Raw genomic sequence first — 17,736 nt, forward strand, 5'->3', positions numbered from 1 at the left:
TCACTATTGACATAATATAATAATAATGATAATATAGGGTATTTATATTGCGCACATATCCACCCTGTTAGGCGCTCCTATATTACCAGGCTAAGCTAGGCATTCAAAACGCACACGTGCAGCTTCTTAAAGGAATTAATTCCTACCGGTACCCATTCACCTCACCTGGGTTGAGTGCAGCACATTGTGGATCAGTTTCTTGCTGAAGGAAATTATGCCATGGCTGGGGTTCGAACCCACAACCCTCTGTTTCAAAGTCCGGAGACTAATCCACTGGGCTACAACGCTCCACATGATATAATAATAATATGTAAAATTTCTCAAGTAAACATTCTTAAAGATATGATCAGGGAGAGATAGAGGTTACAAAGTTTATGTGAAATCATTGCTAGGCAACATAATGAGAAAACACAATTATAATCAACTTACACAGATAGTTTTATGACTGCGTGAATGATACTTTTTGCATTTGACCTTATTCTTTTTTATCTTATTTTGTGGTCTTATTATGGGCAATTTTAGGCTTTTGACACATGAGTGTGTCAGACTCATTTGGCAGTGATATTGTTTCTGTGCTCCTATCCATGCGCGTCACAGCACATTTTGCCAATGAGCGTTCTCTAAGGTTGTGTCGCTTTTCTCATTTTGAGCAAAGGAGAGAGAAAGACAGAGACAGGGGAATAGAGATGGAGGATTAAGGGAGTGTGTGAGAGAGATAGAGAGAGAGGGGGATAGAAAGGGAATAAAGAAAGAGAGAGAGTATCGTAACAGGGCCAGAATAGATTTAGCAAACTGAGATGGCGACTATCATTTTTCCCATTCATTTATGCTGTCACATGACCCTCCCATTGACTAGACTGTGACTGAATAAGACTCCTTTACATCACTACATCACCCCCTCTTTCTCTCTTCCCCATTCTCTGTCACCTTCTCTCCCTATCTCTGGCCGTCCATCTCTCTCTGTTCCCTCATCTCTTGAGCTCTTGCTTTCATGCATGCATGCAGATGCAATTAAAGTCCCACGGCCACGCTGCCGACGACGTCAACGTGCGTTGCTTGCAGCTAGCTACAGCTAGAGCAGCCGTAATCTTCCTTATCAGTCAGCTGTATACCAGCCAGTCTTCTGCAGAGGACGGTGGATCATTATTACTATGTTTAGCATCTGACGGGGAAACACACTGACAGCTACCGGCTCTGTCAGTCAGAGAGCTTCAAATCCAGCATTGAGCGAGAGATCTTTCTTCTTGCTGTTCCATTTTCATTCCATCTATATTTCTCTGCAGAAGTATTTCTAAACCAATGGCATCAAGTACTCGACAGTATAATTCTTTTAGCTATTCCTCCAAGAACACAACACTCTCTCAACTATTTCACAGCATAGAAGCAAAATTGCTCTTCAATCGCCTCTTCGTTCAGGAGACAAGTAATTGTTCTATTCTTCTGTCAATTGTGTGAGAGAGCCAATCTTCATTCACTATATCATCCGTACTATTCCTCTGTCGATTGGGCAGTAGAGCCAATCTTTCCTCTGGAGTTCGTGGCCTGTATATTATATAACCTCTCCGTGGAGGTATTGGATTCAGCTTGATTTTCATTTGGCATGAACCTCTGATGTCAATATTCTCGTTGAGTAACTTGCATAATAGATGACATGGTAAACCAATCTCTTTTGTACAATTACAGTTTTATTTACATGTTGGAACACATGGTTAATGTGTATTCTATATGCATAGACCCAATGAACTTACAATTTATATATTTCAAAATGTGAGAGCACAGAAATATGGCTGATAGCTTCAGTTTTATGTATTAATATACAAGCAGAAAGATACCATCTTATATCTTGATTGATTTAAAGCCATTTAACATTACAGTAAGGAGGACATTTACTTCTATTGGATGATATCACTGTTTTCTGATATACTGCTAATGATTTGATAGCAATTTATGATGTAACCATTCTATCATTAAATATTTACCAAAAACTAATAGTTAGCAAATATTTCTGCTTTTAGAACCATCCAAGTTAAGTATGTTGACCAAGTCTTGTTTTCTATTTTTCCAACTACCGTTCTCCTTATTTAAAGTAAAACAAGGTTGGTTTTGTGTAATCTAATAAAATAGTCATTATGTAATAGTGATTTAGAATGCAAAAAGTTTTCACAGAATTCAATTTGATTCTACTCAATTTGTTGATTAAAAATAAAACATATAGAATGCTGTAGTCCATAGGCTAATAGTGCAAAATCAAAAATAAAATATGCTACACTTGCAGAGAAAGTATAGTTATCAATAATTCTGTATAGTTGGTTTTTGTGACTGGAATTGTAAGTAAGATTTGATGTAAAAACTATCTTGAGGATGCAATTATATGATTTTTTACCGAAGAATTTGTGAACTTATTTAGCAACCAATAATGAAAAAAGTTAATATGTTTCATTCACATTTTAAATAATGTAATAAAAAGTTATTGCCGCATAATTAAACATAAAACATAATATTTTGCGGCATTGTTCCAATTTCCTTGTTAACACAAAATTTGATAACCTCCTGTGCCAAACACAATTTCCTGTGATAGTCAACAAAAATAGACTGACTGAATGCAGTTACCTATCTGGGAACTCTACCAGCAAAATTTTTAAAATCACACTTGCTTTCCAGCTGTTCGAGGATATACAATCTGTTTGAACATGAGCTCTATACACCAAAGATTTGAGTTCATATTAAAAATCATTTTTTTAGTTATTTCCAGCGGCAGCCACAAAATTTGGAGATTCACAATGGTGTAATCCCATTTTACTATTAGTAATTTATGAGTATAATTTACTCTAATATAAGACTAGGCATAAATTCATGTGCACCCACAGTGATTTAAGCTATTTTTTAATTGATTTTTTTCTATTCATTCAGTTTTCTGTAGATTCAATTCCATTATAGTTTTTGTCTTTATCAGTATGAATTCCCATAGATGATAAAATCAGTAATGAAATAGTTGTATAAAAACAGTTAGATCCAAATTTAGAAAGACATTATTTTCTTACAGGTTCCTTCAGTCAAATCTAAAAAGTAGAATGCTATTACATATTGCAGATGCAGAAATTTGAATAGAAACATAAAAAAGACACCCATCCTTCTCAAAAGAAAAGAAGAAACCACACATAAAAATGCAAATATACAAAAATTTGGATCTTATCTGTTGCATACAGCCTATTTTTCTCTTTCCAATATTTAATCTATGTGAAAAAATTGATGGTTGTTAGATATATTGCTTTTCCAGGGAAGAGCAATTTAATAGTTGTAGCTCACAATGTCATTTATAAACAGGCGTTTATGATTTTTTCAAACATTAAAATCTTTCCCCATTAGATTTGCTTCTGACAGTTGGCTGGAAATTGAGTGACCGGAATGAAAATACCTTTAAATTGATCGCAAATGAAAGTCTATTTGATTACTCTATAGGCAGATTGGATTGCGTTCATTTTATGTCAAGGATTTGTATTCATTTGAAATGCATGGGAGTCATGAGAAAATAGAGATAGTTCAGGCAAGAAAAAATTAGGAAAACATTTAACAGATTTCATCTTCATCAAAGTATGATTCTGTATTAGATGGATGGTTTCAAGTCAAGACTTTGTACTACTTTATCATGTGAATAGTACTTTTAATTTCTAATGAGAGCAAAGTACAATATGAATTTTATGAAAATTACCAAAATGAAGAGTTCGTAATGCTTGTATTTGGAATTCATCCTATTGTGATCTACAGAGTTGCATTGAATAAATTTTCTAATGAATTTGCTACCAATAGTCAACTACATAAAAAAGAACACGAAATTTCAGCAATTTTGAAACAAACTGTGGTTTCACCCCCATCATAAAATCTGTGTCATTTTGATACAGCAGATATGCAATTTCTATCCCGGTATTATCTTCTTCCACTTTTCACCTTGCGATTTAAATATTAAGAACAAAAGGGATAATTATCCTATCGTTATCTTCTTTCTGTTGTTACCTTAAAGCTTGTGTATAGTTTTGGTAAATCCACCAAAATGCACCTATCACTATTCCGATTCATTGCTAGCTAATATGAATGGATATGCCCTATAACAGTTATGATGTGGAGGATATGAAATGAAAATGTGTTTTACAGGATAAATTTTGCGATTTTACATGGAAATTTAACTTGATCGGGTCACCCGATCAAATTAAAATATCTGTGTGTTTTTGTCTTTCAATTAAATCCTATTCCAAATCATGGAATGGGCTGAAACTTTCAAGATATGTTCTTTGTCTGTAACTTTTGGATATCTAATCACTAAAATTTATAAGATAAGTGCTTGAATGCCCATTTTTAAAATTTAAAACAAGCATCGCCGAGAGAGGGCGCTATATATCCAAGATTTGAATATTTGAAATTTTCTCAGAGAAGTGCAGTTGGAAAAATATCTAACGGTCTCTACGATTCAGTAAGACTGTCATATTAGATGATATTCGATTATCAATCACATTATTGACCCTTTACCAAAGCTATACACAGGCTTTAAGAAGAAAAGTAACGAAATAACACAACCTTGCAGTGATTTGTCGAGTAATTCATTGATGATCCTCCTACTGAAAATAAGTGTTGTAAATGCCTACTGGGTACCATATTCATAGAGCCCACGCACCAATTGACCATTGTAAACTCCTCTCTCCCTCTCTCTCTCTTCTTTTCTCCCTCTTTCTTCCGTTCTCTCTCCCTTTTTCTCCACATCATGCCCCACAGTCAAGAATCAATCAGTGCGTTACGTCGATGCAAATGGATTCCACGCAAGGATTGGCAGAATAGTTTGAGAGAATAAAGGCGTTAACGAGATTGTGAGCCACCTTATTAATCCTGTGAGAGTGCGTGAATGCGCTCACGTCACCACCTCGTCGATGCTTCACTTATAGACTTCGGTGAGAATGGGAAGTGGAAGTAACTTGTATATTTCCATGGAAACCGGTAAATGAAGTGAGGGGAGCTTCAGCGGTTGTTTCTAGTGATCGACACTCGTGCATTTCTATCTTATCGTCATTCAAACCAACAGATTTCTTTGCGCAGTCACGTTTGTATCATTTCTCTCAAGAATACTAGAAGTCCATAGATTTGAATTCTCAATAAAAAAGGAAGATACTGTCAATGTGATGTAACTGAAATTTGTTAGTGAGCAGACTTAACTACAGAGATTGCCTCTTGTCCAGCTATAAATTTCTCAAGCGGTTTTTGACTTGATTACAAGAAATTTACTGTCCTTTTGTTATGACAACTTTTTCTTCAGTGGGCAACATTTGCATGTAACCTGCAATCTTTAGAAGCTGTTTTTCGGAAATTGCAAATGTAACTGTTATTTACGTCAACATTTTTAGAGTGAAATTCACATTAGCTTGTTGATTTCATTTTTCGCTGCTTTGGAAGTTGTATGACTTTATCTGAACTGCAACAACTGTACTTCTATTTTTGAAAACGTCAAACACCATGAACGAAATTAGCAATGAAAACCTTTCAAGTGAGAGCAGCACAGATATGGTAAGAAGTTTCCTTCTATTTTCCTTTAAAAATTCTGGTTAATCATCTAACTAATATGTAAAGATTTTTTTTCTCCTTTAACTTTTACTCCCCCTTTCACTTTTTATTTTTCCATAATATCATATAGTTGCATAAACAATGGTGCTCAAAAGTTAGTGAACTCCATCACAAAATGCACTCCTTCATGTTGAGTGTTGAATGTAGACAGCAACACTGTAATGTTCGGCGGGCCCAGAGAAACAAACTTTATTTAATGTAATATTTTATCACCTGACTTCACAACTAAATATCTATAAGGTGGCAGAACTTGAACACTTTAAAGTTTGTATATCTGTGGTGGAGCTCATTAACTTTTGAGCATTACTATGTACAAACGTATTTGCGGCCTATTGCTGCTCAATGACAATTTGCATTTATACTCAATTATATAGGGTACTTCATACATGTATGTGACTGTATGAATATGTTAAGACCGCATGAAAGCTGTATGCTACAACTACTGCTACTACTGCTGCTGCTGCTGCTGCTGCTACTACTACTACTACTACTACTACTACTTCTACTACTACTACTACTACTACTACTACTACTACTACTACTACTACTACTACTACTACTACTACTACTACTACTACTACTACTACTACTACTACTACTACTGATGATGATGATGATGATGATGATGATGATGATGATAATAATAATAATGATACTTCTATCACCACTCCTGCTACTTTTACTCCCACTTCTATCACTCCTAATGCAATAGAATACTTCTGTGATCGTTACCATGACCATCTCTGAGTAATCCACAACTTTAGTTCATCTTGAGTAGATCTCAAAATAGTATATGATTGTTGCCTAACTTTCTTTCTAATCGATGCCTTTAAATGACCACAAAGATAACATGTAACCATATTGGGTTCTGGTGGTCATAATTACCACTACACTTCAGGCCTGTTAGCGATGAACTCAACATAACTGTATCAACTGTTCATTGCAACTGTATGCAAAACACACACTTCTCCTTGTGCGTAATTTCACGGAATTCCACAAATGCATGGTCCTGTCATAGCGTAGTTGTATGTTGTATATATTTTCTTCCACACCGTGCCCCCTACCACACGTGGTGATACCGTGTGAATGGCATGTTACTGATCATTACTGGCTGCATATAACGCAAAACGTACGTCTGAAAAGCCTTTTATAAAAAAAGTTATATTGTATGGTGCTTTACACATTCCATTTGTATATACATGTATATGCTATTGTGAGGTGGGGCAACTATGATGTAACAAAATTGTACTTTATAATGTATAGGCATTATCGAAATCGAATGGTCATTGTTTTTCTTTACTTTTGCTGATAGAAAAAAAATGAATCTCTCCTCTCATTTCCCAGCTCTATCTCCTTCTCTCTTCCCTTCTCTCTCTCTCTTCTCCACTCTCTCTCTCTTCTCCACCTCTCCCTCTTTTCCTACCTTCCTTCCTCCCCTTCTATTTCTCTCATCATCTCTCTCTGATATGATATTTCATTCATACACTACCATTCCAACAATGAGTAGTGTCACCTACTTTCCCCGTTTCAATTAAGTTAAGCCTGAATTCAATAAGTGCAACCTAAAAAAAACATTTGTCCGTCTGCGTATATTTCTTATCCCGATCGCAGCAAATCAATGCCCTTGCATGTCTGGGGGGCAATTTTCTGAGATCGCCTAATCAAGGTGGACTAGTAGAATATGACACAAGATGACGTATCTTGTCCTATATTTTGAGGGAAAGAAATATTGGAATCCTGCTAAGCTGATGAAGTTCTTTCTATGTTCAAATAATGTAGGAACACAATTTACTTGTTTGAAATGCTTTCTATTGATGCAAAGTGAATTTGGCACATTGACCGACTTATCATTTCATACTTGTTTCTTTAATTATTGCAGTTTGTTTGAATTTTTTTTTCTTATTTTTTACCAATACCAAAAAAAAGAAGTGTAAACTGTGCTCCATGGGTGCTTTTAATGATTTTTTTTAAAGAAGAAAACAAAATTTTCACAATACCTTGAATTTACTTGATCATTTAAATTGAATGAGTTCAGTGAGTTACTTACTTATATAGCACAATATTTATATGGACTGTTTGTATCTCAACTCTGGAGGATGGAATTACTCTACTAATCTCCCTTTGGCAATGTTTTTTTACAACTTCCGCTGTATTTGTATGGAACTCGTAATTGAGAAGAAATTATCATCGTGCATCCCACGCACTCATTAACAAGATGTGGATGATTGATTCTCTAAACACTTCAGGGAGGATATGACACTGATATGAATTAAAAACACCCTCGTAAAGCAGTTAAGTTTTGCACGAACTCCGTCAAATTAGAGATATTCTCTTATTTGATTTTTTTAAACAAGTGCTCACATAGTTAACAAGAGTGTGTTTACTAGCATTTCCATTTAATGTTGGATAACTCTTGATTAAATGCCTTGCTCACTGGTATTGGGTGTCTTGGCCGGGGATTGAACCCTTGACTTTCATGATTGTGTCTAGTCAGGGTCCTTTGATCACTGGGCCACGGCACTTAGAGTTATCATTGAATTTTATCTTTTAAAGTTGTTTAATACACCTCACCAATAATATTCTCGATTATGGATATCTGATGAGATTTCATGGCCTTTGCTATGGCGACAGGTTCTCCACTGCGAATTCTGCATACGGCAAATCGAATGACCTACTTCAACCCCGGATACACAAAACCCTATTGAACCCTAACCCTATATCTTAGACAAAATTGAGCCCGGAACAATGAACTGATGAATGTAGTTTACACTCATACTATGAAAGCAAACATGAAATTTACATGAATATGGAGTCACGACTATGGCTTAATGAGATTTTCTCGCTGCTTGAAAGAGATTAGTTTATAATTGATAAGGGATAATCGAACATTAAAGATGAAAATCGAGTTGTGGTCATACTTGGAGGCTGTTATTGGCAAATAACTGTCTTGAAGCAGTTTGAGAAATTGCTAATGCAGAACCGAAATGCTTTTTGTAGGCTTTAGACAAAGCCCTGTGTCTGATATGACACAATGATAATAATAATAATAATAATACTCAATTTTTTAATTATAGCGTAAGTATTACAGTTCAGCCTCTTAGCGCTCCAAAAAAGTAGTTTGAGAAAGGGAGAGAAGAAAGAAAGAAAAGATGAACAATCATATTTAATCTAAATACATCATTATACATATTTGACGCTGAATCTTGAGAAATTTGAGACATGTATTTCAGAAACTGAGTGACTAAGTAAAGAATAGTCACTCCAACCCGGGTGAACGAGCCATCCACTGATGACTGAAGTCGCTCGATCTTGCATCCACTTGGGTTTCACCAGCCCTCTTCTTCGACCACTAGTGATGCTTCAGGCATTCCTTGACGAAGTTATTGCCAAGTCATGATGCCTTGTCTAAAAGCTAATGCTTTCCACCGTAGTGAGCTCCCTGGTGAATATCCACCATTCAACCCTTCTGACAGCAGACACTGGCATCACTTTGTTGTGACGTCATAACAAAAAACAAGTAATACTTGCTTTGTGACATCAGAATTGGTATATACGTAGTATGTATTTATTATATACTAATTAGTATGATACATCATATGGAAATTACTGCCAGGTGGTAAATACAATGACCTTTTCGCATTGCCTGTCCCTTCTGGGGTCTTCGACAAATAAGTTTACCCTACGCTGAGAAACTGTTGTTCAATAATTAAGTTGTTTTGACATTTCGCTGTACAGTTTATGTTGTCAACAACTTGTCTTAATAAGTTTTGAAAACAGTGTTTATTAACAGTGTAGAGTTACCCTTGACTTCACCTATGATGCAAGACAGGGAATAATTTTCCTGGTATCGCATCGCAATTTGCTCCACATTATTTAAAGACTGCTAGGCATGAAGTCTATTGTATACCATATTTTTACATAGGACTGTACATTACTAAATTGAGAGCGTTTCTCTTACGACCAAAAATGCTATTCAAATTTGTAAAGCAAAATTATTCCCTGCAAGGTGCACCCATTTCAATAATAATCCATGATTAATATGAACGGCGGACATGAGAGGGAGAGAGAGGGGGGGGGGGGGGAGGACGGACATGAACAAAGAAATATGGGTATGGTAGAGTTGCCACTGATTTCATATTGATTGATTCCAAATTATTATAGAACTTATATTTATATATTATCTGTGCATTCTTTTAAATTGTACATTGTGAACGTGCATGAATAAGTAAATGAATAAATGAATTAAAAAAAAATAAATAAAGATAAATGAATAAATGAATGACTGAATAAATAAATGGATAAATAAATAAATAAAATATGAAAAGAAGGCCCAAAAATCAAAATTTTCCCTGTACACCTTATAACATACCGGGGGGGGGGGGGGGTGGGGTCAGGGATTTTCAGGTCCCCTTCTAAATGATTTGAAAAGCAGTTTGGAGTAAAAATATCCTTTCCAGTCACAAAAGCATTTGATTGCCTGAATAAAATCACGATAAAAAATGAAAAGGAAAGGTTGTCACTCCGAATGGACACAGCCAAACCATTAGAAATAATTCTGACTTCTATACCTCACATCCATTCACTCACTGCAATCTGCACCTCATTACAGGCAATGAAAGATAAAGCCTTAATTAGTTTCCGGCTTCTAACGAGATTTAGGGATACATCTCTTGTGATAGTTGAGATGGTTATTGAGGAAAACACTGTTGAATTGAACATCCATGTGGATACAAGAAAAAATGCCTTGATTGGTTTTGGGGCGAGAGAAGAAAGGATGTTATGATTTTGCAGAATTGGTTCAGATTTTTTTAGGTTGGAAACAAGAAATATTGAAGATAAATGAAAGAACTAGCAGTAAGCACTGATTTCACAAGAAAGTGGATAAAACCGTGGACATAAAAAATGAATCTAGGGTACTCATTATCTTATAAATTCAAATTTTAAGTATTGACAGAGTCTCAAATGTAACTAGATTTTTTCTTAATTTCTTATTTCAGATGATGTGCAGTATAAACTCACATTATTGACCCTATACCAAAAATTTAGATCTACTTAAAATTTTATTGTATTTTTTACATTGAGCCATGGTGTGTTTCATAACTAAGTCCAAGTTTATTCAAAGGAAAATGTACGTGATTCATGGGGGGGGGGGGGGTAGGATGAGATCCCTCTTTCCTATCAAAAATGATTAGAAATAAAGTATATCACAGTGAAGTCTTCCGTTTGTCCTTAAAAAAATGGGAGCATGCATGTCTTTCTGTTTTCATGTTTAATTTGTCATGAGAACAATGTTTTTCAAATGCCTCCAGTATTTCTTCAAATGAGCTTTTTCATCTTGGTTCAATGTAGTATGTTATTATATATTACTATTTTTTTAAGTTCGCCTAATAATCATTGAGGTGGGAGTATTTAAGGACACATTTAATGAGATTAAAAATGAGAAGAAAGAGAGGGGGTGGGAGAAGGATTTCAACTATGATTTAAATAGTGCAACTGCCCTTGTGATCTAGTCAAAATAAGTTTCTAGAATACGGTCATGGGGTTGGAGATAAGGAAATATTGGAGAGGGGGGCAAGAGGAAAGGGATAGAGAGAGAGAGAGTGATGGAGGGAGGTAGAAAGAACAAGCCGAAGAGACAAAGAGGGAGATGGTAAATTTTAACTAAAATTGTGCTGGTGCCTCTTTGACCTAGTGATTAAATCAAAACAATTTGTCAAAATCTGACGGTTTTTAGTAGAATAAAGTCAATTTAGCCAGACTTCTTCTTGTTTGGTTTGGCTGGAAACCAGTCAAGCAATGATTATTTTTTCCACTGCTTTTTTTTTTGCTTTTCTTTCTTTAAAAGGATGAATATAGCTTCTTTCACCTTCAATTATTCTCTGTTCTTTTTTTTTCTTTTCCTCTTTTCCATTTTCCCCTTTTTCCGTCTGTTTCTTTCTTTTTTTCTATTTCTTTTTTCTTTGCCTTTTTCCTTTGCCTTTTTCCTTTGCCTTTTTCCTTTTTTCTTTATTTGTTTTCTTTTCTTTTCCTTTTTCTGTATTCTTTTCTCTTTTTTGTACAGAAGAGTGAATTATTGGTGTCACTGGATAAACTTTCTAGAATTAGTCATTTTGACCAGAATTCAGTACATTTTTATCAACCTTGTTAGTCATACTCCTTTTCCTTCATAAACTAGTCAAATTTTAGAGTGTAGACAAATGGAGTGAAGAACCTTGCTGTTTGAAAAAAAAATCCCCTACATTTTAAGAACCCCCCCCTCCTGACATTACTAGTATGAACTACATCCTGACCCTTTGCATTACTTCCCTCCCTATTAAAAGGGGGGTTTTCCCTTTTGTATTCCCAAACCAAATATTTCAAATTGGAAATATATCAGCTTTCAGAATCAATACATTTTCCTCCCATACTACCGCTATAATTTTCTAATCTGTATTCATGCTCATGATGTTGAAAATCGAGACGTATTAAAGAAAAAAAATCTTGATGGATATCGCATTTCTTTTTTCAAAATGAGCCACTTTAATGAATATTAAAGAAAACCTGCTATATTACAATTGTATATGGGTTATTCCACTATATTTTAGATTTGTTAAGTTTTGACACCAACCCCCCCTGCCTGTTTTGTGGCTTACATTATAACAATGTCAACTCTTTTTTAACAGTTTTTGGAAATTCAATCAGGCAAAAAATATTATTTTTATTTTCTGAGGGCTACTCTTCACAATTACCTACTGGGGATTGGGAATTTTCAGGGGCTTGTAATGTATTTCCCAGGGCTCTTATAAGCATTTTGAGGTCAAAATCACCTGAGCTCCCGTGCAATTTTCCATGCAATTTCAATGAGTTACATGCTCCCGGTTAGCTCATATATTTATTTTATTTGTTTATTTATTTTTACTCATTCATTTATTCATTCATTTATATATTCATTTATTCATTATTTTTTTATTCAAGTATTATTTTTTGGGGGGCGTGCTTGTTCATAGTAACTTCAGACGTTTTTTTATATCAAAGTGTAGACTAGGTTTTTATAGTTCTTCTTGCACATTTCGAGTTTTTGTATGATTATCTCCTCATTTTATCTGACAATGAATGAAATTAGAAATTGTCAAAATAGATTTCTTAAAAAAAATCTATAGCTTCAACAACCTTAATTCAGCCCATCATTGTATGAGTATGAGAATATAGTCGCAAGATGATTAATTAGAGGTGGATATCTCTCTCTCTCTCTCAAAAAGAAAAAGAACAATCATACTGGATTCTTTTTTCTTCATGTAATGAGGGATCAAGACCAGTCTAACAGATCCCATGTTGCTTATATGAATTCTGATTACTCCTAGAGGATGGGATGATGTTGTAAAAGGAGAATGGTATCTTTATTTTTTGTTTATTTTCATGTTATGCTTCTCATTTCTTGTGAAAATAATTATGAGACGCACTGTTTATTCAGTTTCTGCATTAAAGCATATCTTCAGCTACATGGTACCCCCCCCCCCCCGAAAAGTGCATGTCCCTTTTCCATTTCATGGTATTAATACATGTGCCCCAAAACTGATATGGTGTGAAAGATGTGAACTAAATATGTGTTTTTATCAAATAAATTTATGTTTTTCCTCTACTGAATTTAATTTGATTTGGGTGCCCTATGTGATTGGCCAATCAAATAGAATACACATTTCTGCATATTTTTGTCTTGTTTATAGTAAAAACCTTCACAAGTATGGAATTTACTGAAAATTCAGGATGTGAATAGAATGCACATATTGAATATTTTTGTCTTGTTTATCGTAAAAACCTTCTCAAGCATGAAATTTGCTAAAAATTCAGGATGTGAATCTCTGTCAGTAGCTTTCTAATATCCAATTACTGAATGCTGTATGTGAAGCAAGTGCTCAAAAAACTATTTTCAATTTAAAGAAAAACATTACTGTGAGATATTAATCAAATCCAAACAGCCAAAAAAAATGTCATATAGTTCTAATGGGTAAGAAATTCTTTCATTGACAACTCACTTTTTGTTGTCTCGGAGCGAGACTACAGGCGCCGATTTTCCGGCTGGCGGCGGCATCAACATCAAATCTTAACCTAAGGTTAAGGTTTTGAAATGACATCATAACTTAGAAAGTATATGGACCTAGTTCATGAAACTTGGACATAACTTAGGGTAATCAAGTATTACTGAACATCCTGCCTTGGTTTCAGGTCACATGACCAAGGTCAAAGGTCATTTAGGGTCAATGAACCATGTTGGGGGAGTCAATATCGAAATCCTAACCTAAGGTTAAGTTTTTGAAATGTCATCATAACTTGAAAAGTATATGGACGAAGTTCATGAAACATACTGCACATTACAGACCATGTAACAAAGTTTTAGCCAGGCTTAGCTATCACCTATTCTTTCATTAGTACATGATTGTTTACAAATGCTCACTCTGACCTTATAACATACTAAATTAACTTCATACATGTACATCTTTGACTTCTCCACATCCTTTTGTTGGTTATATCCGCTCTCTTTATACTTTCCCATCCACTCTCTTCATTTCCATACTTTCTTTGTACACTCCCACGCTCCTTGATTATTCCTCTTTTCTTCATTATCCCATAAGGTCATTTAACCCTAAAAAAAAACTTCATCAAAACATAATTGCCAATATGTTATTACAGAGATGATATAACCTTCTTCCATATCCTGCATGCGCAACGATCCCGACACAACCTCCCGTATCCTGTGCAATTAAAATGAAATTAACACCCTTTCCTGTGGTTGGCTGGACCGCCTTGAAGTCTCCCCTTGCGGATGATTGCCTCGATATAACGCCAATATCTTGCAACAATGGCAGTCGATCGGGACTATTAAGCCCTAATGAGAATATGACGGACATATTCACATTTCGATGAGTTGGTGATGATGACAGTATTAGTTTTTGTGAAATGTATCTTGGAGAGTGCAAGGGACCCTAGCTGGTATCTTTAAGAAGAATATGAGCTGCATTTCACAGCCTTGGATCCTTTCATTGTGCACATGTATGTAATATGATGCTAAAATAACTTATGATATTCTGTCTGTACTCATTAAAACATATATTTAACTAACAAATATCTCAATAATTTGAGATTTAAAAGCACAATAATGCAGTGAAGCACTTTAGAATTGTGGGAAAAGAAGTGACTAGAATCCCCCCCCCCCTGTTATAACTTCAATGTTGAATTAAAGCATAACCCTGCCGTGGGCTAAATTTGAAGAAAAAATGTGCCCTTGTAGTTGTAAGTGGGATTTATAAAAAAAATGTACTTGGAATGAACTGATTTAGAAAATATATCCTTATTCATAATAATTTTGCCCCAATTTGCCAGTATATGAGCTTTTGAACCATGATGGTATTCCATGCAGGCTGACATGAAATGAGTCAGAGTGAACATTTATTTTCTCCCATATGAAAATGATGGATGACACCCAAGCACGATCTGCAGTTTAATTAGCCTAATTACAGTCTACCTCTGGTGTGAAAACACCACAGATAGAGACTTTAATCTTGCTAATTCCCCAGCCATCTCATCCCTCAAAGTCCCCTCACGAGGGCCTTTGTGAATCAAAGGTGCATTAACGAAATTAAAAATTCCTACCCGTCATGGCAGGAATTAGGTATTAGTTATAACAAGATCCTAATGCGCTGGACATAATTGGCAAGCGGAGGGAGGTCCTGACTGGGGAATTGACTTGTCTCCTGTGCGCTGCGTGGGGTATGGGCTTTTTGGTGAAGCTGTATATGCAGTTCTGTAGACCTTCATATTGGCAATTGCATTTTGAGGAAATGCAACAACTTTATTTTTCAAGAGAGGACAAGGATATCTATGAAGGAATTATACTGGAATACTGTCTTTTGCTTTGTGATTTTTATGCCTTAAAGTAAGTATTTGGTCAATTAAGGCCAGGGTGAAATATATTTAGCACACAGGTGCTCTGTGGAGTGCAGAAGGGATACAGTGCTGAAGCTGGGCCTTTAGTTTTTAGTCCTTTGGAAGTGCATAGGTCCCTTTTTTTCTAATAACGTGATATATGTTGTACAAGAACTCTGCCTATATTATTGTTATTATTATTATCACTAATAACTTAATCTTTGTCTTATAGTTTTTTATGAATTACATTAATGTCTCTAAAAAAAACTAGATTTGTATCACTTATCGCTTTCATTAATTTGTTGTAAAATAATGAAAGTTTATCTCCTCACTTCTATTTTAAGACTACACTCGCAAATATCTTCCTTAATTTATTTCTTTCTCTCCCAGGTAGTGAACAATAAATCATATTCTGCCTGGAAAAAGATATTTATTTTTATTATAATAGCATTGAGCACTTTCTATGATCAGACTTTTTTAATTTATCTGGGCAATTTAAGCGACTGTAAATCAGGTGTTATACACGTATCTAGGATTTTCAGGCAAACAAAAATTATGGCAAAGACAGCTGCGATTAAATATCATGCAGTCATGTTTGTGTGCTTAAACCTTATAAAAGTGGAGCATATGGCATTGTTTTATTCTTGTTCCATCTTCCGCCTGACATTCTGAATTTTCATAACAAATGTCAATTTCATTTCTTTCCCAGAGTATTTCAAGGATTGTTTTCCCCAAGAAATTCATGCAAACAGTGGACATAAAAACTCTTAATTTTTATGTGAAGTAATGGATTGGTAGAGGCTCTGGCGAAAAAGGAATTTACTGTCCTGTTTACGCCGTAAACCGCTTGCTGCCCGTGATAAATGCGGTGATACGTTCCATCACTCATTCCTTCATAAAAGCAGGAGACGTCGATTCCATAAAACCCACAAAGTAACTAACACAGCAGTTGGGCCATACCTAGATGTACTTTTTACTGTGTAAACCGGTATTTATTACCCAATATTCTATGTGGCAATTCTCTATCAGATTCCAATTACCATACGGATTGATTTGTGAGGACTGTTGCTAGGATCTGTTCTTGCGAAGCACTTAGAGGCGGCGATAAATTTTACGAAGAGGCAAGTTCATCGATGCTGATGCTTGCAAAAAAACAGTGTCTATTTCTTCAGCACATGGGCACGTATACCATAAGATGTATATTTAAATATGGAGTCGTGTGATGGGCATTCCTCCATCTTATCCCTGGAGATGCGATCCGGAGGACACCAAATAGCAACGGATGATGCACCTGTCCCTCCGTCTCCACCACAACAGTCCTTATTTTTTGAACGGATGGAAATGAATTTTTGGAATTTGTTTTAGTTGTCAATCGAGAGTCATAGAATGAACTCCGAGCATGCCTAGGTTGCTCTCTAGTACCAAATGATATCCTGAATAAGATAGAGTTGCTATTTTAAAAAAATGATTTTATTAGCATTGTAAGCGTTGATAGAATTCTTAATCTACATTTATAATGGGTAAGACGTCATCAGCTGCATGTCTGATATATCGTCACCATTAATTTGCATACTAAAAAAGAAATATTGTGTGCATGCTAAGCATTTTAGTTAAAAGTTCAGGTGATCATTCCACTTTGACATATTTACCATTAAATAGTTTGATAATTTGATCAAAGTAATAGGAAAACAGTTAAGAAACATAACATAATTTTTATGTGAACAAACACATCATGGTCATTTTGCCCCACTCCGTTGGTAACGACAACTTGAGTTTATCTTTCAGGATCAAGGTGATACGACTTAAGTTTTGAGGACATTTGAATCTATTTTTGTCATGCAGTTCATGGAAGACTGTTATCCCTTTTATTCGTGAGGTGGTTGAATTACGTATCCACTCTTGATCCGTGGTTCATGTAAGGTAACGATGTCGTCATGGTTTCAGGGAAGTGTCACCAAATCTTTATCAGACTGACAGTTGATCTCTTGACTATTACTGCTAAGTGCCAGGTGTCTTTTCCTGCAAACGTTTTCAATTTTCTCTATTCCCTGTGCCATTGGTTAAGAGAGGATACACAATGGCAAGTGTCTCTTTAAACAGGTTTAATTGGGGTTTTGTTATCCAATTGAATTTCACGTTGTCATGTTTAAGCATTGGATATCATGAAAAACGTCATCTGTTGGGGATGTGGTTTCAGATCATCTCAGCGTGTCCGTTAATTATACGATAGGG

General features: G+C 35.3%; 2 protein-coding genes across 5 annotated transcripts in view; both read left to right on the top strand.

Annotated features, from left to right (window-relative positions):
- LOC121430216 (diacylglycerol kinase eta-like) overlaps nucleotides 1–1,182 on the top strand; it is a 34,318-nt gene extending 33,136 nt beyond the window's left edge. Inside the window, exon 6 of the mRNA XM_041627494.1 lies at nucleotides 1,006–1,182. Coding sequence (XP_041483428.1) covers nucleotides 1,006–1,182 — 177 coding nt within the window. The remainder of the gene's footprint in view (nucleotides 1–1,005) is intronic.
- Nucleotides 945–17,736, top strand: part of LOC121429767 (diacylglycerol kinase delta-like) — a 76,830-nt gene continuing 60,038 nt past the window's right edge. For 2 of the 4 annotated variants that reach the window (XM_041626974.1, XM_041626975.1), the window contains exons 1-2: nucleotides 945–1,654; nucleotides 4,765–5,547. In XM_041626974.1, the coding sequence (XP_041482908.1) occupies nucleotides 5,497–5,547 (51 nt within the window). In that variant the 5' untranslated portion in view covers nucleotides 945–1,654; nucleotides 4,765–5,496. Of the gene's footprint in view, nucleotides 1,655–4,764; nucleotides 5,548–15,266; nucleotides 15,515–17,736 lie in introns of those variants that run through there. The other 2 variants (XM_041626977.1, XM_041626976.1) reach the window with 2 other exon arrangements.

The sequence above is a fragment of the Lytechinus variegatus genome, chromosome 16, assembly GCF_018143015.1.
Source record: "Lytechinus variegatus isolate NC3 chromosome 16, Lvar_3.0, whole genome shotgun sequence".
NCBI classification, from domain to species: domain Eukaryota; kingdom Metazoa; phylum Echinodermata; class Echinoidea; order Temnopleuroida; family Toxopneustidae; genus Lytechinus; species Lytechinus variegatus.